This window comes from Hippopotamus amphibius, chromosome 16 (assembly GCF_030028045.1).
Source record: "Hippopotamus amphibius kiboko isolate mHipAmp2 chromosome 16, mHipAmp2.hap2, whole genome shotgun sequence".
Taxonomy (NCBI): domain Eukaryota; kingdom Metazoa; phylum Chordata; class Mammalia; order Artiodactyla; family Hippopotamidae; genus Hippopotamus; species Hippopotamus amphibius.
The window spans coordinates 59,683,789-59,703,896 of record NC_080201.1 but is presented as its reverse complement, the minus strand read 5'-3'; the positions used below and the strand labels follow the sequence as shown (position 1 = coordinate 59,703,896).

At 53.1% G+C, this 20,108-nt stretch overlaps 3 protein-coding genes across 4 annotated transcripts; all 3 read left to right on the top strand.

The window, feature by feature from the left end:
* The first annotated feature begins 470 nt into the window (after window positions 1–470).
* KLK11 (kallikrein related peptidase 11) lies at window positions 471–5,226 on the top strand. Of its 2 annotated transcripts, none has more exons than XM_057712990.1 (6): window positions 471–683; window positions 2,411–2,485; window positions 2,923–3,079; window positions 3,418–3,683; window positions 4,218–4,354; window positions 4,762–5,226. In XM_057712990.1, exons 1-6 carry the CDS (start codon window positions 626–628, stop codon window positions 4,912–4,914), a joined length of 846 nt encoding a protein of 281 aa, XP_057568973.1. In that variant the 5' UTR covers window positions 471–625; the 3' UTR covers window positions 4,915–5,226. The 2 variants fall into 2 exon arrangements, with proteins under 2 accessions (XP_057568973.1, XP_057568974.1); XM_057712991.1 differs by lacking the exon at window positions 471–683 and adding an exon at window positions 692–1,590.
* A 1,525-nt stretch (window positions 5,227–6,751) lies between these two features.
* Window positions 6,752–10,707, top strand: KLK10 (kallikrein related peptidase 10). The gene is made up of 6 exons (XM_057712992.1): window positions 6,752–6,898; window positions 7,347–7,451; window positions 8,082–8,265; window positions 8,981–9,255; window positions 9,444–9,577; window positions 10,155–10,707. The coding sequence occupies exons 2-6, from the start codon at window positions 7,361–7,363 to the stop codon at window positions 10,305–10,307; spliced, it is 837 nt and encodes a 278-aa protein (XP_057568975.1). The 5' UTR covers window positions 6,752–6,898; window positions 7,347–7,360; the 3' UTR covers window positions 10,308–10,707.
* A 2,854-nt stretch (window positions 10,708–13,561) lies between these two features.
* Window positions 13,562–19,851, top strand: KLK9 (kallikrein related peptidase 9). The gene is made up of 5 exons (XM_057713002.1): window positions 13,562–14,573; window positions 14,748–14,904; window positions 17,179–17,444; window positions 18,533–18,669; window positions 19,088–19,851. The coding sequence occupies exons 1-5, from the start codon at window positions 14,531–14,533 to the stop codon at window positions 19,238–19,240; spliced, it is 756 nt and encodes a 251-aa protein (XP_057568985.1). The 5' UTR covers window positions 13,562–14,530; the 3' UTR covers window positions 19,241–19,851.
* Window positions 19,852–20,108: the final 257 nt, after the last annotated feature.

The following is a 20,108-nucleotide window of genomic DNA, read 5'->3' as shown; positions in this document are numbered from 1 at the left end:
AAATGTCACATTCTTCCAACTCGCCCACTGCACCTTGGCTCAGCTGGAGTTGAGCATGCATTATACGTAATGTGGGATGTGGGTTTGTTTTAATGCATCTGCAGTGATGGAGGGTGAGGTGCAGCCTTGGATAACATGAGAACGCAGCCTAAGTCTTAGAATAGTTCTGCCCACCTCTTAGGTTCTGTCTTCCCAGCCTCTCCCAGGAGTTGCAAAAAGAATTTCTTCTACCCAGTGAATGGAAGGGAAATTTGAGATGGGAGAGGGTGAGGGGTGACCATGACAGCCGTGGGAGCATTTGCGGTGCCTGGTGCCTGCTGTACGTGGCTCTCCTGGAGCCCTCATCCCACCCCCCTGAGGCAGGGCTGTCACCCCCATCTCACAGATGAAGAACCTGAGCCTCACCTCACCCTCACGAGGGGTGGAGTCCCTCGTCCCACGTCACTATGGTAGGGAGAGGCAGTGCCGGCGTTTGGGGCCAGGGCTGGCTGCTGTCAGAACCCAGGCCTACTCCATGGTCTTGCTTCACATCTCATTAGGGGAGAGAGGAGGGCAAGACGGGAAAGAGATCTCACTGATAACCAACAAGCCGGGAGAAGTAGGGATCGTCACTTGAGTTTTGCAGATGAGGAACCTGAAGTGGCTCAGGTTCAGGAAGTCATCGGAACGAGATCACAGAGCGAGTAAGTTCCGCGGCTGCATTCTGAGGACCCTGGGGTTCCTGGCAGCGTAAGGGGCTGGGAGAAGGGAGCAGGGGGAAGGTCTGGCAGAGAATTGAAGCCCCAGAGGAGCCCTGGGGGTGATGGTACCTGCCCAGGGCCGACTTCCCTTTCCTGGGCTTAGATCCCGCAGGCCCCAACCTGCCTCCCCCACACTCCTGCCTGCCCCTTGGGCCTGGCAGCAGCCCCACCTGTGTGGCACCTGCGTCTCCCACCCTGCTCCTTGGAATGGTGAAGGGTGCGGGAGCCCAGAGGGGCCAGGATCCCATCTGGGCTGGGACTGTGGGGAGGGAGCAGCAGGGACAGGAGATCAGAGAGGCTGGGAGATGAGGAGGACAGAGAGGGATTTAGACACAGAAGTGGAGGGCGGCAGAGCAAGAGACAGAGATGGAGGGAGACAGGGACAGAAAGACACAAAGAAAGATACAAAGAATTACAGGAGACATGCACAGAGAGACTGGGAGAGAAAAACAGAGTTAGAAAAAGAGAAAAGGCACAGAGACACATAGGGACAGAAAGAAAAAGGACACAAACACACACGCACACAGAATTATAGGAAGGCAGGAGAGATAGAGACAGATTCAGAGTAACAGGGAAGGATGCAGACAGACGGATGGACACAGAGGTGGGGGGAAACAGAAAAGCAGAGAGAAGAGGGGCTTGGGGAGGTGACAACGGCAGGTGGACAGCACCTCCAAGGCCTCGGGAGGGAGGGCGCCCCACACCCCGCCCCGGGCAATAAGGCAGGGCTGGGAGGTACCGTCATCCTGGGCCTGTCTGGGTCCACCCCCTGCCTGCTCGCCTTCCCGGTGCCTCCCCCTCCGGGACCCAGCCTGCCTCATCGGCCACCACTGCAGGGCCCCCAGAGCCCGTGAGTTGGGGAGGGGAGGGAAGGTTCCCCTCCAGGCACCTGCCCTGCGGAGTGTGCCAGGCAACTGGCCGGCATCATTTCTTCTTCTGCTCTGCATTTCTTGTGTCTGCTCTGTACTTCTTGGGGCGGGGGGACTGTTTCTCTCTGCCATGATCTGTGTCTCCAGCAGGCTGCCCCCGCAACCTCAGTGTCCTCTGACCCCAGCTTCCGTCACTGAGTCCAACCCTCCACCCCCAGCCGCACTGGCCAGAGCAGCCGAGAGCACTGGCCCTTGTGGTGACCAGCCCTGCCCTGCTCTCTGACTGTTCTTCAAAGGAGCAGGGGTTCGGCAGGGTGGGGGCCCGAATGCTGTCCCAGGCTGAGCCCCCTACTGTACGCTAGGTAGCCCTCAAAGGGCTCACACCATCCTGGAGGGGTTCCTGAATGGGACCCAATTCCCTTTAACCTCCCACCCCCAAGCTCCTGGGGCCTGGCTAAGTCTCGGGTGGGCAAGAAGGAAAACATTTCCCAGACTACACCTATGAGGTCCTGTGGCTGACTTAAACAGGGCCAGCCTGCCGCCTGCCCTGGGCAGAGCCCTCCCAGCAACGTGGCTAAGGGAGGTTCTAAACCGGATTAGGCCCCTGCAAGGCCACCCTCCGTACCAAAGATCTATTTCAGAAGTTTGGAGGTTGGGGTGCTGTGAGAGCCGGAGTATTCCCCAAAGCTGGTTGTTTCTCCCTGCGGGCAGCCGGAGCAGGCAAGGGGGAGAGAGAGGCTGTGAAGCAGCCCTCAGTCTCCCCCGGAAGTGATTTGGCCCCTTGCTCCTCCTTGTTCCCAGAGGAACCTGGGGCCTGCCCTCCCTCCCTCCAGGCCACGATGGCTCTGCGGTGGGTCACGTTTGCTCTGCTGACAGGTATGCTGGGGGATGGGATGGGCAGGGACCTCCCTATGGAATCTCTAGGATTCCCGACTTTCTATGTCTAGACACTGACAGAACTGATATTAAAAACATAGAATAGCCCATAGGGCATCTGAACGGCTATATGAGCCGTAACAAGGGCGTGGATGCCCCTTGCCATCTAAAGGTGTAATCCCTTTAGATCTAGAATGGCCAGAGGTCAAGGAGGGTCCCAGAGCAGGGGATGGGGCAGCTGGGGTGGTGTGGGAGACACTTAGAGAGCTCAGGACAGTGGCTACTGACCAACCGGGGTGTGGAGGGATTGCAATCATCTAACACCTGGCCTGTCCGTTCAGTGCATCCCCGTGGAACACCAGGCTGTGGTCCTCCTCCCCCATTTCTGGGAGTCCTCTCATGCCCGAGCCCCCTTTTTTTGCCTCCACCCCCTCTAGGGCACGTAAGGGGAGAGACCAGGATCATCAAAGGCTACGCGTGCCCTCCTCATTCCCAGCCCTGGCAGGCGGCTTTGTTCCAGAACACACGGCTGCTTTGTGGGGCAACCCTCATCGCCCCCAAATGGCTCCTGACTGCAGCCCACTGCCGCAAGCCGTGGGTGCGGGGGCTGGAGATGAGAGATGGATGGAGAGGGGCTTGGGGATGGGGAGAATGTGTATGGGGTGGGGAACGTGAAGTCAGAGATGGGCACTGATGATGGGGATTGGGTGGCGATTGAAGATGGAAGGATGAATGATGTCAGAACTGGGATGGTTTTGGGAATGGGGTTGGATGCTGGGCTGGGGATAAGGTTTGGGTGGGAGATGGGCATGAGGTTGGACGTGGGGCTATGTTTCTTCATTCTCGTCATCTCTCCCCCTCCCCCCATGTCTCTCTCCATGTCCTGTCTCTCCTTCCCCTTCCATCCCCAACCACCGTCTCTCTCACTTCAGCCGATATGTCGTTCATCTGGGAGAACACAACCTCCGGCAAAGGGATGGCTGTGAGCAGATTCGAACAGCCACTGAGTCCTTCTCCCACCCACACTTCAACAACGGCGTCCCCAACAAAGACCACCGCAACGACATCATGCTGGTGAAAATGGCAACCCCAGCCTTGATCACCTGGGCTGTGCGACCCCTCACCGTGTCATCGCACTGTGTCACTGCTGGCACCCGCTGCCTCATGTCTGGCTGGGGCACCACGTCCAGCCCCAAGTGTAGGGGCTCCAGACGGGAACATGATGGGGCGGGGGTGTGGGGTGGGGAGGTGGTTATGATTGTAGAAGGACATAGGGAACCAGAGGAAACTTCAAAGATGAGATTCATAGTGATATAAGGGGGCTACTTGGAGGTGTCAGTAGTGGGATAAGTTGAAAGGAAGAGTGGGAAAGTGAGGGCTGGGGAGGGTGGAAAACAAAAGTCTGGGCCTTGGATTCAGACAGGCATGGATGTGTAATTTCAGATCCACAACCTGCTAGTTGTAGGACCTTAGGCAAGTGGCTTGACCTCGCTGAACCTTGGTTTTCTTCTAAAATGAGAATAATCACACCCACCTATAGGGCTGGATTAGAGATAATGTTTATAGAGCAACTGGCATAAAGAATTTTACTTGATCGCATTAATGTTGCTATTGTTGCAGGCAGAGAGGTGAGTTGGCTGCAAGCAAGAAGGACAGGACCTGGATTCAGAGCGAGGTCCCTCGTTCTCTGCTGGGCACTTATTTTCTGTACCCCCTCATGTCATTTCCACAGTACACCTGCCCCATACCTTGCGATGTGCCAACATCTCCATCATTGGGCACAAAGAGTGTGAGGCCGCCTACCCCGGCAACATCACAGACACCATGGTGTGCGCCAGCGTTCGAGAAGAGGGCAAGGACTCCTGCCAGGTCAGAGGTCAGGGCCTGGCTCTCCAATCACATTTCCATTCCCATCTCCAGCCTCCACTGGGTCTCCATCTACATCCACAATCTCACCCACAAGCTCAACGCCACATCCCCCTGCAACCCCAAATCCATCTCCACTCCCAGTTCCCATTGCTAACCTAAACACAGTTCCCAGCTCCATTCTCATCCCCACCCTTATTTACAACCCCAGCCATCCCCAAATCAATTTTCGAACCTAACGCCGTCTTTATTTGCTCCCATAACTCCAACCTCATCCTCAATCCCACTGCCGACCCCATCTTCAATCTCTGCCTCACTTCCAACACCATCCCTAAGGCCGTGCCCAACGCTTTCGCCTCTCCTGAGGCCCCCTCTCCGCTCTAACTGGTTCTCTTCCTCCCCGTCTCCAGGGTGATTCTGGGGGCCCTCTGGTCTGTAACGGGTCTCTTCAGGGCATCATCTCCTGGGGCCAGGACCCATGTTCTGTCAGCAGAAAGCCTGGTGTTTACACAAAGGTCTGCAAATATGTGGACTGGATCCAGAAGACTATGGAGAGCAATTAGCCAGGACCAGCTCATCACAGCCCAATCCCTTCATCCCTACTCGGGGCTGTGGTTCCTGTTCATTCTGTTAGTAATGAAGCCTGATCCAGGACCCCTTTATGTACCTTTCTGGGGGCCTTCTTGACTATGAGAGATGCTGTAGCTTAATAATCCATTTGGAGTTTGGAGTTAGGAGACCTGGGCTCTACTCCTGCCTCATACGAACTTGTGACTCTGGGAGTGAAAATTGTTGTTTGGTTCACTGTTGTACCTCCAGTCCCAAACACAATTCCTGGCACACACCAAGGTTTCAATAAATATTCACTAAACAAATGAATGTTTTGGATGCTTACTATGTGCCAGACCCTGGTCCAAGGGCTTTTAGATGTATCAACTGACGTAATCTTCACAAAACCCTATGAGGTTGGTACTATCATTATTATACCCATTTTGCAGATGAGGAAACTGAGGCACAGAGAAAGGGAGCCACCTGTTCATGGTCACACAGCCAGTAAGTAGAAGAGCAAGGAATCTGAAGCAAGGTGATTTGTTAACTACCAAGCAATATTGCCTTGATTATAACTCCTTTCCTTATCTGTAAAATAGTGCCTTGAAAGGTATGATAGCACATTAAGTCAGTCAGCCTGCACACAGTTAAGACCCAATAAAAGGGAGCTACCATTGTTTTCTTTCCAACCTCTGCAATAGGCATCAAGACATGTGCAGGTCAATACAGTAGACACTAACCACATCATCAAGACATGTGCAGGTCAATACAGCAGACACTAACCACATATGGCTATTTAAATTAAAATCTCCTTGGGACTTCCCTGGTGGTCCAGTGGTTAAGACTTCTCCTGCCAGTGCAGGGGGTGAGGGGTTGATCCCTGGTTGGGGAGTTAAGATCCCACATGCCTCACAGCCAAGAAATCAAAACATAAAAAAACAGAAGCAATATTGTAACACATTCAATAAAGATTTAAAAAAGTTAACAAATACAAATAAAAAAATAAAATCACCTAAAATCAGAAATGTAATTCTTCAGTTACACTCACCACATATCAAAATCTCTAGAGCCACAAGTGGCTGGCGGCTACCTTGTTGGATAGCACATACAGAGCATCTCCATCCTGGCAGAAAGTTCAACTGGATGGCGCCGAGCTGGACAACTTCTGGAGTTAACTCACTTCTCACTGAAATGAAGGAGTCAGCTGAAGTGATGTGGATGCCCTTGTAGCTTTTGGCCTCCTGTGATTCATGGGCCTGCGTGTCACCTGAAGACATGCAGATGGCAAGAAGGATGTGAAGTGACCAGACATGATGTGGAAACTCCCCCAATACACATGGGCTAGTTGCTGGGACACACAAGGACACTGCTCCGGCTGTGGATGTGGGCTCACGCACAGAGCATCCCTCTGGGTCTGCATCTGCCTCTCCCCTCTCTGTGTTTTCTTTTCCTTTTTTGTGTGTGTCTCTTGCTCCTACTCTTTCCTTTAATCTGTTTTATCTCTCTGCCTTCCTCTTTCCAGATCAGCGTTCTGGCTTTTCTCATTATGTCACTCTAGGTATGCATTTCCCTGTTTATTTATTTTCCTCTCTCTCATTTACAATCATCTGTCTCCAACACTATCCCCGTGACCCCAAGGGTCCCTGGGGGTGTGGCACCCCCTCTCCCTCTCTCCCCATCTGGAAAGACTTCTCGGAACAGGGGACCTGATGGGGAATCCCCATGAAATCCAGCTCCTAAAAGGGTGTTTCAGGCACTGGGAGAAGCCTGTATTCCTGGGCCCCTCCCAGAGTAGGAATCTGGGGCCCAGGTTGGGTGCCAGCCTCACCCATGGCATAATTAGGGAGAAGGAAAGGGAGGGGATAAAGCCCTAGGGGGAGGGTGGGGAAACGGTCTCTTGGGGTTAAAAGGGAGGGCCTGGCCAGGGGTCCCTGGGCAGAGGATTCCGGCGGCCCACTCGGCAGGGCTGAGGCACTTCTCCTCCTCGACAACTCCCAGGTGAGCGACAGGCACCGCACCTTGGTTGGGGTGGGTCGCGAGAGCATAGGGGGAGACCCTCGGGGAGCGGGCAGGAGACTTGTTCGAGCCTCAGTTTCCTTATCTACGGGAAGCACCTCTGAGCCCCGAATCCCCAGCCCACCTGGGAAGGAGGGCGAAACCCGAAGTGCTGAGAGGCTGGCCGCTGGGACAGCCCCGGCTGGGAGAGCGCTCCCCTCGGGCGTAGGGAGGGCAGGAGGACGCCAGAGGGGCGTCGTTAGGGTAATTGCGCCCATGACGGCTCTTCAAGCCCGATTCGCCCGGCCGCCCACTCCCTGCGCTGGTCGGCCGCAGGTTAAAGCGTCCCCGCGGGCCGGGGCCGCCCAGGGTGGATGGACGGGCAGGGCAGGGTGGGGTCTCCGACCGGTCGAGCGTTCTGAAGCGCCCCCCGTCCCTCCCCCTCCCCCAGCCCAGGTCCCAGCCATGAGACCCCCACGCCTCCACCTCCCCGCGGCCTCCGGAGCTCGGGGCCTCGAGAACCTGCTGCTACCGCTCCTGATGGCTCAACTCTGCGGTGAGGCGGGGGCGACAGGGCTTGGAGGGAGGCGCCGGGGACCGGGGGCGATGGGAGGGTGGGCTCTTATCTCCAAGCCCGGCTCTCTTCTCTCCCCTTGGGACCCCAGCACGCACCCACAGATCCCGAGAGGCCCAGCCCCGTCAGACCCGCCCCTCGTCTAGCTCCGCCCAAGGCATCCCGCCCCCTTCACTCCTCCAGGATCCCTACTCCCCCTTTCTCTTCGCCGCGTCCTTTCCCCGCCCCTTCTTACCCCGCCTTATTTTATCCCAAGTCTTGCCTTATAGCTTTTTTGCCCTCGCGCCTTTGTCCAGCGGGTCGCCTTATTCCCACCCCTACTTTCACTCACCCGGCGTGGTGTTCTATCCCCGCCCCGGACACGCCCCTTCAGTCCCGCCCCGTTCTAGCCCCGCCCCCTCGCAGCCTAGCTTCTTTGCATTCCAGACCTCTTCAGGCTTTCGGTTCCATCCCCGCTCCTCCAGACCCAACCTGTTAGGTCTCCTTACCCCATTTCCACACACACCCTCGGGTTCAGGCTGTGCCCCGTCCAGTGGTCCCACTCGGATCCCAAACCTAGTGCTTGGCCTGCTGTTCTGCCTGCTCTGATCTCCACCTCCTTTCTTTCTCCAGTCGCGGAGGCTCTGCTGTTCCCCAGAAACGACACGAGCTCGGGCTCCGTGGCCTCCAGCGCCCCGTGCGCTCACGGCTCGCAGCCCTGGCAGGTGTCCCTCTTCAATGGCCTCTCGTTCCACTGCGCCGGAGTCCTGGTGGACAGGAGTTGGGTGCTCACGGCTGCGCATTGCTGGAACAATAAGTAGGGGGAGCTCCTCAGGGACGCTACGGAGGGGCTGTGGAGGCAGGCCCCGGGGAGCGGACGGGAAGGGCTGGGGCTCTTGAGGGTATGGAACTGCCAGCTCGATGTGGGGTCAGTCCTGGAGGGCTGCCTGTAGGAAGAGTGGTGGGATTGTGCTGTGGCCACGAGGGGGCAGTGTGGTCTTTCTCAGCGTTTCTGGGCCCATCCAGAGCCACTGTCTAGCTGATTCTGCTAGGGTTCCATTTAGATGTAGATAGTTGTGGGCACCAGACAGAAGTCAGGATCTGGTGTGGCTAGGACTTTAGAACTAAAAGAAATTGTTCACCTCATGAGTACCCACCGAAGGAGGAAGAAAAGGGTAGGTTTACCCAGGTAGACCCTGTGCCCTCAATTCCTGCAGAACTTAGGGACCCAAAAACTTGATCACTCCTCCCCATGTCCCCGCAAATCAGGTCTCCATCTCCCTTCTCCCCTACGCACTCCTCCCTCAGACCCAGGAGTCTGGGTCCCCAGCCCCTTCTTCCAGCAGATCCAAGAATCTAGGTCCCCAGACCCTTCTCCCTCAGACCCAGGAGTCCCAGCCCCCAGGCCCCTCCCCTGCCAGGACCCAAGTGTCTACCCCGACCCCACTGCCTGTACCCTCCTTCCCAGGGACTCAGGGTTCAGTCTCAGTCCCCATGAAGGCTTTGCATCCATACGGCTCTTCCCTCCCCAGGCCTCTGTGGGCTCGAGTTGGGGATGACCACCTGCTACTTCTCCAGGGCGAGCAGCTCCGCCGGACCTCTCGTCCTATTATCCATCCGAAGTACCACCAGGGCTCAGGCCCCATCCTGCCACGGCGAACAGACGAACATGACCTCATGCTGCTGAAGCTGGCCAGGCCTGTTGTGCTGGGGTCTCGAATCCAGACCGTACGCCTGCCCTCCCACTGTGCCCGGCCCGGAGACCAGTGCCAGGTCGCTGGCTGGGGCACCACAGTCTCCCGAAGAGGCAAGAGCTGGGGGGCCCTGGAGCCTGTATCTCAGGGAAGGAAGACGAGGTGCCCAGACTCCTGGGCCTGAGGGAGAAGGGGTTGGGAGCCTGGGCCCTGGGATGGGAACAGTCTGGGGATCTGGACTCCTGGGTCCTGGAGGATTGTGGGCTGGTCCCCAGGATTACCTGATGTTTTCTCCCATCAGTGAAGTACAACAAGGGCCTGAGTTGCTCCAGTGTCACTGTCCTGAGCCCTAAAGAGTGTGACGTCTTCTATCCTGGCGTGGTTACCAGCAACATGATTTGTGCAGGACTGAACAGGGATCAGGACCCCTGCCAGGTAGGAATTGGCCAGGGAGGGTCCCTGACTCATGGGAGCAGCATAGGGAGATTATGGGAAAACAGACATCCCCAACCCCATAGCCACTCCCAGCCCAATTTCATCCCCATGTCCAGCACTATCCCATTTCTACCCCAACGTATATCCCATGTCCAACTCTACCTCCTCGGGTCCACCTTCTCATACCCAACCCTGTCTCCATCTCCAGCCCACTCCCAAGCCCATCTGCAGTCCTAACCCCCTCCCCACCCCATCCTCCACCATATTCCCATCCTCAAGCTGTTCCTAAACCCCTACCCCAGCCCTGTGTCTAGATCCAGTTCCAGCCCTCACTTACCATGAACTACAATTCCAGCTTCATCACATCTCCATTCTCACCCCCATCCAACACCCCTAAACCCCAAGTCCAACTCTATCCCCACCCCATCCCACCCCCAGCCCCACCCCAATCTTATCTTTATCCTAACCTAGCTCCATCCCTACCCAACCTCTCCCTTCCCCATCACTATCCCAGACTCCCAAGTGGCAGCCTTTCCATCTATGTATTTATTTGATGTGTCCTTTCTCCCTCCCCAAGAGTGACTCGGGTGGCCCTCTGATCTGTGATGAGACTCTTCAGGGCATCCTTTCATGGGGCGTTTACCCCTGCGGCTCTGCTCAACGTCCAGCTGTCTACAGTCAGATCTGCAAATACCGCTCCTGGATAGAGAAAACCATCCGTGCCAACTGACCCAAAGGCCTTAAAACTCCTTCGCCATCTCCCCTTCCTCCTTCCTCCCCTCCTTCCTCCGCAGACAGCTGGACTCTCCCCCTGCCCCACTCAAACTTCTGCCACCCATCCACACCTGCTAACATCTCTCTTCTTCCCTCATGCCCCCTGCCCACTACTGTTCTCTGCCTGCATTGAAGCCAAGATGCAGAAAGTGGTGGCAAAGTTTTGTTCATGAGAAACGAGGAAGCCAGTGGTCACTAGTCTCTGAGAGAAGTTATCAGTCACCGAACCTGGCTTCCTCCGCTACTCCCTGCGGTGTTACCTTGGGCAAGCCAAGCATCTTCTCTGGGCCTTAGTTTCCTCACCTGGAAAATGGGAACAATGAAGTGCCTACCTCATAAACGTACTATGAAGAGACTGTAACGTGCGTGTGTAGATTGTTACAGTAATTGTCATGGAAAGTATTAACATGGTGGGTGGTGAGCTCTGACTAAATAGCAACAGCTCCTGGTGGGAATGTGTGTGATTTTTTTGTCCTGGGGAGAAAAGCACAGGGGTAGCCTCCAATCCCAACCCCCCATACCATCCCCAACCCCCCCATACCATCCCCATCCCCATCTCTTGGGGCTGATGGGAGCATTACATGCCTCAGCCTCCTGTCAAGTTCCATGAAGAACCTCTTAACCACTTCCTTCTTCCGTCCCACTGTTTCCCATGTCTGGGTCCACCCAACACCCGTTCCTCCTGTCCCAGGAGGAACTGAGCTGTCTCTGAGTCATCTGGTACCTTCTGTGCCTTCCTGGGGCCACCGGAACCCAAGGGACCTCACCCTGCATCCATCTCAGCCTCTAAGACTAGAGGACCTCACCCACCTCAGTTGCTAAGTTTATGCAAAGAAGCTCTCTGGAATTTAGGGGAAATCTTTTGGTTTCTTTGTTAGATCCATCCCCATCCCCTCACCTACAACCAGCTCCAATTCCAGCTCTACCACATCTCCATTCTCATTCCCCGATCCGGCACCAAGACACCCCAAGTCCAACTCCATCCGTTCCCCCATCCCAAATTGGCTTTGAGATTTTGCCCTGAAAATTTGGGAGGAGAGGTTCTTGTCCTCTCCCTGAAACTGTCTCTGTGTAAATATTCCCATGCTAGGGGCTGTTATACACAGAATCCAAGCAAAGCTAACAGAAGTTTGGGTGTCTCTACTTAGCCTGGACTTTGGACCAGTAACATAAACAGAACACATGCACAACAGAAATTTTCCATCCAACACAGGTTGTTTTTGTTTGTTTGTTTTTTCTTTTTTTCTTTCTTTTTGGCTTAGGTTTGTTGGATTTTAGTTCCCCGACCAGGTATCGAACCCAGGTCCTCAGCAGTGAGAGCACAGAGTCATAACCACTGGACCACCAGGGAATTCCTTGTTTCCCCTTTCAAACACCAGTTTATTGAGCACCTGTTGTAAGGCAGACCCGGTGCTGGGTGATGGGAACACAGTCGTGACCACAAGGTCTCTGCCACCACAGAGCCTACAGAAGACTGGGGCACAGGGTTTGAGCAGAGTCTACACAGCTCTCTTCCACTGACTATTCCCCCACCCCTATTAGCACACCCAGGAAATGTCAATCAGGCATAACAGCTGAGTTTATCATGCAAGAATCAGAAGCAAAGTAGGTGGGAACTCGACAACTCGATTCACTTTTAAAGGCAATTCATCCTTTCCTTTAGTCACATCATACGTGTTTATTGAGCTGTGTCCTACGTCAGGTCCTGAAGATGAATCAGACTGGGCCCTACCCTCAAGGAGTTGCCAGTCATGTCAGGGAGACAGGCAAGCATTACATTCTTGTCATTCAGGTCTCAATTCAAATGTCACTTCCTCAAGGAGGCCTTCCAAGATTGCCCTGGCTAAAGGGGTGTCCCCCTGTACTTCTCCACCCTGGCTAAATGGGTCTCCCTCTGTACTTCTTCTCCCTGGCCACTAATCCATTGCTCTGTTTATTTCTTTTGCAGCACTCATTATAGCAAAAATGATCTCATTTATATGTTTACTCCATAATGGTCTGTCCCCTCCTTCCCCTCACCCAGTCAATGCAGGCGGGGACTCTGATTTATTCACTGTGGTTTTCTAAGCACCTGGTCTGGTACCAGACACAGAGAAGGCATTCAATACATTGCTGAATTAACAAATAACACAAATTGTTCAGTGCTGTAACACAAGGAGGCACAGGGTGCCCCAAGAGGGCCTAAGGATTCCTCCTGAAGGAATCGGGGAAGGCTTCTCAGATGAGGGGACATACACATGGGGTTTTAAAGGATAAGTAGGAGTTCACCAGAAAGGAAATATATTTCTGCAACTCACTGTGTGACTTGAGCAAAATACTTGAATGCTCTCTCTACCTCAATTATCCCCACTATGAAATAGAGACTGGTTAGACTCTTGTGAGAATTAAATGAGAAAACATACATGAAATGTTTACCCAACTGCCAGGCTCAGAGTAAACAGTCAAAGCTAGCTATCAACATGTTCTATAAGGCAGTTAGTATGGCATTTAGCACATAGTGGGTATTCAGCCCCTGGTCTCAAGGACCCCCAGTCTGCAGACGGTATAAGGCAACTGAAGCCATGGGTGATATATATTGTGATGGAGGCAGTGCAGGGCTCTCTAGGAGAGGGACAGGCATATTTATTGAATATCTACCACAGTTGTGTTTCATATGTGTTAATTCACATAATCTTCCCACAACCCGAGTTATTATTGCCACTTAATACATGGAGCAACTGAGAGAGGTCCACTGACTTGCCCAAGGTCACACAATAATTACCAGCTTTGACGTTTGGACCCACATGGTCCAGTTCCAGAGTCCATGCTCCAAACCAGCTATATCATGGTGAGGTGTACACATTCAAGGGAAGCCCAGATCCAGCCTGATAAGCAGGCTTACAGCAACATAAAGTAGAAGAGGCCAGGGTGGAAGTGCCCAGGGTGGAAAAGATGGACTTTGCCTGGAGAAATCAGAGAAGGCTTCCTGGAGGAAGGGGCATTTGGGTTATATCTTGAAGGATGAGTAAGGATTCACTGGGGGTAAAAAAGGATATGGAGATCTCCTGAGGCCTCCCATGAGCCCAGCCCTGAACAGGGTGATACAAGGTACACAGAGATGAGTCAGATCTGGGCTTGGTCCACCAAGGGCTGCCCATCTGGTGAGAAGGAAGGATGGGGAGAGAGAGGCAGGGAGGAAGCGGTGATGGGAAGGACAATTGAGGGGAGGAGATGGGTGGAAAAAAGACAAAACAAGACCATGTTCTCAGGATTTAGCCAAGATCTGGTGGCATTAAGAGGATGGGGCAAGTGCTGGAAGCTAAGTTGGGCACCTGGATCCTTGGGGTGGTGGGGATGTGAAAAAGGAAGTAGGTTATGAAAAGAATGAGTTGGCCAATTGGAACCATATTTCTCAACCTACTAGGAGAGGCCTTTGTCCTCGTGGAAAGGGGCCCAAATCCCCATGGCAGGGAGGGTTCTGTGGGTGTGTTCACATGTGCAGCTCTCTTTGTAGTCTCTGCCACTCCAGGCAGGGTTTCTGTCTCTTTCCTTTTCTCACCCTGCATCCTTCAGTGTCTTTATCTCCCTCTGTTTTTTGTTTTGTTTTGTTTTGTTTTTTCCTTTCTTCCTCTTTCCCTGCCTCATGCCAGCCTGCCTGCTTGCTTGCCTTCTTCCTTCTGAGTCCTAACGCTTTCTTCCACTCCTCGTCTGATTTCTGGGAGGTCCGCCTGTGTAACCCTGCAGCCTGCCCAGTGCCTTGGTCCCAGCCCACTGCAGCTACATTCAAGATTAACTTGCTTCCATCTCAGGACTCCACCTTAGGGATCTTCCTCCTTTTCCTCTTCCTCCTCCAGACCACAGAATATCCTGTATCTAGAGGCCTGCAACCAGAAGTCAGGGTGAATGAGGGCTCCCCCCTCTGGAGAACCCCAGAAGGACTATACAGCCCAGGGCCTCTCCCCCATTTAGCCAGGGCCCTGATGCTGCAAGCCACCAGCTCACCCTGACAAGGGGTCCCCATGTACCGTTTTCCTTCCCAAGGCCCCCAGCCAAGGCTCCTGGGCTTCCCCCTCCCCCGGGACATTTCCCAACCCAGATTAATCACTGGGGCGGCCCCAGGGAGGAGGAAGATAGTATGGCTTACCATAAAGAAGCACTGAGGCGGAGTGGAGGCTCAAGGACCCAGGCACCCCAGAGGTCATGAGGCTGGGATTCATCTGTGCTCTGCTTTCTCTCCTGGAAGGTGAGGTTCCTGCCATCGCCCCATCATGCTGCCCTTCCATGGCCCCCCTGCACCCCTCTACCATGCCCTTTGTCCACCAGGCACCCATGCTTGCCCTCCAGGCATCCCGGCGTCTGTCCTCAGCCCTCCCACCTGGCTCTTCACCAACCCTTCTGCCTCCCACCCCCACCCCAGGGCAAAGCTGGGCAGACACCCGGGCCATCGGGGCCAAGGAATGCCACCCCAACTCACAGCCCTGGCAGGCTGGGCTCTTCTTCCTCACCCACCTCTTCTGTGGGGCGACCCTCATCAGTGATCGTTGGCTGCTCACAGCTGCCCACTGCCGCAAGCCGTGAGTGACCTGGGCGGGCCACTCTGGGGAGGGGGCTTGACTTGAGGTCAGGAAAGGGAGGGGGGCAAGCGGCCCCGCAGAGGATGGAGGGAGCTGTGGGCAGAAAGGGCTGAGCCTCCATTTCTGTTCCCCAAAGCTCAACTCTTTGGAATGACAAAAAGCCATCTCTCCAAATTTTGGCATCCTAAATAATCTGGTTCTAAGAGTGTAAATTTTGAAACTTGGACTCTTAGAAGCCTAGACTCTGACCCAGAAAAATGCAGAGTCGTAGACTCCTAAAACCTTGGATCCAGGCAATTTTACATTAGCTTCACTGAATTGTAGAATCCCAGATTCAGGGACTGGTAGAATCTGAAAAGCCAGGAGCAGCGCCATCCAGTGGAGATATAGCCCCAACCACATAGGAAAGTTTAAGCTTCCTAGCAGACACATTAAAAAGGGTAAAGAAGACATGAGTAAAATTAATTTGAATAATAGATTTAACTTGCCATACTCAAAATACTATTTCAACATGCAATTGATTTTTAAATATTTATGAATGACAAAGTTTAGTCTTTTTCTTATACTAAGCCTTTGAAATCAGACATGTATTTTACACACATGACACATCTCAATTTGGACTAGCTACTTTTCAAGTGCTCAATAGTTGTGCTGGATAGTGCAACCCTAGAATCTTAGATTCAAAGTAGTCTAGCTAGGCTCATTGAGTACAGAAGCTCATAGTGTTAGAATCTCTGAATGACAGTATCCTAGAATACTGTGATTTGTAGAATTCTAGAATCTTGACCCAAGAGAACTCTAGGAGCTTATATTCATACATGTCTAGAATCTGGTGGATTTAGTATCCTAGCATGCTATCATTCAAGATTTCTAAAATCCCCAAAGTTTTAATCAAGAGAATTCTAGAGTTTCAAACTATTTGAATCCGAAGTCCTTACATTTGTAAAATCAAAGATTTCTAGAATTCTAGAATGATGAAATTCTAGTCTTATTGCCCCAGAATATTAGAATTCTAGATTCTTTGTGTCCTAGATTTGATTCAGATAAGTTAAAAATCCTAGACTTTTTGATCCAGAGAAATGGAGAACTTTAGAATCTCAAATAATAAGATTCTAGAACTTGAGCCTCATAGAATTATAAAATCGTGGATTTCTAAGATGTCAGAATCTTAGAATTCCAGAATCTTAGGTTCTGGGCATTCTAATAGAATTCTAGAATCTACCTGATGCAGAAATCCTTTTTATCATATCTGGGGAAAGGGGCCATCCCTCCTTTTTGATATCATTCCCTCTAGGAATGAAGCACAGGGGCTGTATAGGATGCTGTGTGAGAATTTCCCATCATGCATCACTCCCTACTAGAGCCTCTTTTAGCTCAGGCCTGTACATCAGGCTAAGAAAAAAATGTTCAGATTGCAGCCCCAGAGACAAGGGGAGAAGTAAAAATATGGAGGTACAGGTGATTCAGGGGCATGGACAAGTTGGGGCTGGGGGTGCGGTTGAGACTGGTTTCCCAGACACAGAACCAAGGCAACAAGGTGACAGAGGGGGAAAAGATAGAACCAACACCTCATACGCCTCAAACCCTGAGTTCTCAGTCATTAGCCTGGTCCCTAATGTCAGAGTCAGATGCTGGGGGGATGGACATGTCGATCCCCTGAGGGTCCCTGGCTGTCTAGGGCATGAACCCAGAGCAGAACAAGTGGACTGGAACTGCAGTGAGAGGGCTTGAGACTAGACCTCAGGAAGACATGCATAGAGAGATGAGGGATTTGGCAGACAGATAACCCCAACTTGGGGATTTTCCACATGCCACCGCTTCTATACATACACACCAAAACACACAGAGCCACTCCCCACAGAAACCACCAGACCTGTGGGGGCAGGGGGTGGGGCTACTTATTGTTGGGTGGTAGGTGGAGCCTCCACGTGCCTTTATGGTTCCAGGGGACTCAGGTCAACACAAAGGCTCTAGTTGGGGCAGAGAGGAAGGTGGTTTACTTGACATGGACTAGGAAGAGGTGTGAGCTTTGGGGGAGAGCTATGAAGGTAGAGGCAGACAAAGGGATGGAGTGGGAAGCAGGGGCTCAGAGAGGGTGTGTGCCTTGTTTAAAATCACACAGCTCTCTGGGTCACATATAGAGGATAGTGGTCCAGAGAGGGTGTGTGGCTTATGGAGAGTCACACAGCATCCTGGCGGACAGAAAAAAAAGAGGATGGGGCTGAAAAGATACCTCACCTTCTCCCACCTTGACCTCTGAGACCTGTCCAACAGGTATCTGTGGGTTCGCCTCGGGGAGCACCACCTCTGGAAATGGGAAGGTCCAGAGCAGCTGTTCCGGGCCACAGACTTCTTCATTCACCCTGGGTTCAACCAGGACCTCAGTGCCCAAGACCACAATGATGACATCATGCTGATTCGTCTGCCCAGGAAGGCATTTCTGGGACCTGCTGTGCAGCCCCTCAACATCACCCAGACCTGCGTCTCCCCTGGCACCCAGTGCCTCATCTCAGGCTGGGGGGCCGTGTCAAGTCCTCGGGGTACAGCCTCACCCACCACACACAACCTTATGTTTCATGCCAGGGGTCTGAGTCCCCTCTCTATTTCTGTCTCTGCTTTTTCACTCTGCTTTTTCATCTCTATGTTCTATCTATCTATCGATTATCTATCTATCCATATATGTCATCATATCTAAATGCTATAAATTATAAGATGCATCATTATTTTACAACCCACTAAGAACGAGAAAAAGAAGAAAAGGTCCCATCCATCCTTGTATGACATCATTTACTGGAGGGCACATCCTGATTTCAGAGATGTTTCCATATCAAAATATATGCATCTTAGAATTGAAATAAGGTCTACTTCACTCAGTCACAAATTAGCAAATCCATTAGTCAAATTTGGCTTCCCACAGCAGTACTGGTTTTCAAAGTGCCTTGAAAAAAAAAAAAAGAAATCCTCAGTTTGTTGCTGCCAGCATTAAAACCTGAGAGGTTTTACATAAAAGCCAAGTTACAGGATTCGCTTGAAAAATTCAAGACTGGCAATGCTGGGTCCATATCTCTAAAATGATGATCATTGTTGGGCAGAATTACTGGAGGCTGCTCCCTTCAGACAAGATACAGGTTCTTTGGTCCACTGCAGTTCACCCCAAGGGCTGCTGTTTCCCTACACAGCCCCTCCCCCCACTTTCCCTCTATCTCTATCTAGTCTCTCTAAATCTTTATCTCTGTCTCTGTCAATGACCATCTCCCTATAAATGCCCCCTCCCCTTTATTTCACTGCTTTCTCCCTGGATACCTCTGGGTCTGTTTCTCCCTATTTCTTCATTGCCTCCTCTGAGAATCTCTTTCCCCTTCAAAAGGTCTCTATGTCTCACCAGGGTCCTTCTTTGACCCCCTGATATCTCTTCTTGTCTCTTGGCTCTCTGTGTCTTCCTCTTTCTCTCTCTCTTTGGCCCTCTTCCCCTCATATCCATCTGTTTCTCTTCTGTTGCTTTGTCACCTCCTCTTGTTTCTGTCTTTGAGAGTCTTGTGTTGTGGCTGCATGGGTCCACGTGGGGAGGGGTGTGCTGGGTGTGATGGAGACAGCTGCCAATCTTTTACGGACCTCCTTCTCCAAACAGTGCAGTACCCACTCACGCTGCAGTGTGCCAACATCAACATCCTGGAGCTCAAGCTCTGCCATCAGGCATACCCAGGCCACATCTCTGACCACATGCTCTGTGCCGGCCTTTGGGAAGGGGGGCGGGGCTCCTGCCAGGTGAGACCTACTCTGGGAAGGAGGGGGATGGGCATCCTGTGGGGATTCTGGGGTCCTGGGGGAGAAGGGAGTTGGGGCCCCAGACTTCCTGGATAAGAGCAAGGAAGGAGCTGGGATACCTGGGTCCTGGAGGGGGTGGGACCAGGGCCAAGATTGCTGGAGCTGAGGGAAGAGGGGACTGCTGTTTGGACTCTATGTCCTGGGGAAAGAGGGGTTAGGAGTCCACAATACAAGGTCCCTGGAGGAGGTGGGGACTTGAGCTTTTACTCCTGGGTTTGAGGGAGGAGGGACTGGAGACCTGGACACCTGGGTACTGGAGGAGGAGGGAACTGGGAGCTTCCTTGGAGGGAGAAAGTGCCTTGTGTCATGTCATGAGTAGACGGACCTAACATTTTCTCTGCTTTTCTTCGGCTCACAGGGTGACTCTGGGGGCCCCCTGGTTTGCAATGGGACCCTGGTTGGTGTGGTGTCTGGGGGCTCGGAGCCCTGCTCCAGACCTCAGCGCCCTGCCATCTATACTAGTGTGTGCCACTACCTGGACTGGATTCGAAAAACCATGGAGGACAACTGAGCCCTCGCTCCTTGGACAACCAGCAGAGGAGAGTGGGCTCAGGGTAGGAGGGTTTGCAAGACTCCAGTCTCAGTGGTCTCCGTCCTTGGCTTCAGATGGCCTGGAGAAGCCTTCTGGATATTCAAGTTCCCAACTTCTGGATATCCAGGCTCTGGCCCCCGACGAACTATATAGCCGTGCTCCCCCTTGAAAGGAGCAGGGAGACAACCTCTGCCCCCCTTGGCCCCCATCTCTATGACGTCACCAGAACTAGCACCGCCCTGATGGAACAGCATGACTGTGGCTCTACCTAAGTAAATACATCCACTAAAATAGCTCCTCCCTTCCGAGCTTTGCCCAATGAGATTTCTCCTCTGGACGCCACCCCTTGTGGCCCCGCCTCCTTCTTCGGAGATCCCGCCTTGTGACGTCACCGGAGGGTAGCTTCCCCGCCACGCCCCACCCCGCCCCTGGGTGGAACTCCTGCAGTGTAGGTCTCTGCGCCGCGTGGCCTTGTGCTAGGCTTTTCCAGGGTTTGAATCCTGGCGGGGACCAGACTGGGAGAAGTTGGGAGAGGGTCTCGGTCCCTTCTGATCCAAGGGATGATTTTACATTAAACGTATGGAGCAATATCTTCCTTCTGCCTGTTTTGTGGGATAAAGGATGGGCAACGATTGGGCGGTGGAGGGCAGAGATGGAACCCCACTGCGTTGCAATTCCTCATAAGCCCTGAGTAGGTCCTGAGTTAAGTCTGTCTCCATCAGCCTTATTGCAGCAAGGCTCCTGGGTTCTGCTTGGGCTGGCCGCATCGCCCCCAGGGGAAGGGAAAACCAGGTCACAGAGCCTCCCAAACCTGCCTTCCCAGAATCTGGACCTCTCAGCGGGCAGC

Excerpts from the sequence above, each read along its gene's own strand:
- KLK11 (XM_057712990.1), top strand. The coding sequence starts at position 626 with ATGAGGAACCTGAAGTGGCTCAGGTTCAGGAAGTCATCGGAACGAGAT. Across the intron at positions 3,684-4,217 it reads CACCACGTCCAGCCCCAAGT|TACACCTGCCCCATACCTTG; the intron begins GTAGGGGCTCCA and ends TCATTTCCACAG. Across the intron at positions 4,355-4,761 it reads AGGGCAAGGACTCCTGCCAG|GGTGATTCTGGGGGCCCTCT; the intron begins GTCAGAGGTCAG and ends CCCCGTCTCCAG.
- KLK10 (XM_057712992.1), top strand. The coding sequence starts at position 7,361 with ATGAGACCCCCACGCCTCCACCTCCCCGCGGCCTCCGGAGCTCGGGGC. Across the intron at positions 8,266-8,980 it reads GCGCATTGCTGGAACAATAA|GCCTCTGTGGGCTCGAGTTG; the intron begins GTAGGGGGAGCT and ends TTCCCTCCCCAG. Across the intron at positions 9,256-9,443 it reads CACCACAGTCTCCCGAAGAG|TGAAGTACAACAAGGGCCTG; the intron begins GCAAGAGCTGGG and ends TTCTCCCATCAG.
- KLK9 (XM_057713002.1), top strand. The coding sequence starts at position 14,531 with ATGAGGCTGGGATTCATCTGTGCTCTGCTTTCTCTCCTGGAAG. Across the intron at positions 17,445-18,532 it reads GGCCGTGTCAAGTCCTCGGG|TGCAGTACCCACTCACGCTG; the intron begins GTACAGCCTCAC and ends TTCTCCAAACAG. Across the intron at positions 18,670-19,087 it reads GGGGGCGGGGCTCCTGCCAG|GGTGACTCTGGGGGCCCCCT; the intron begins GTGAGACCTACT and ends TTCGGCTCACAG.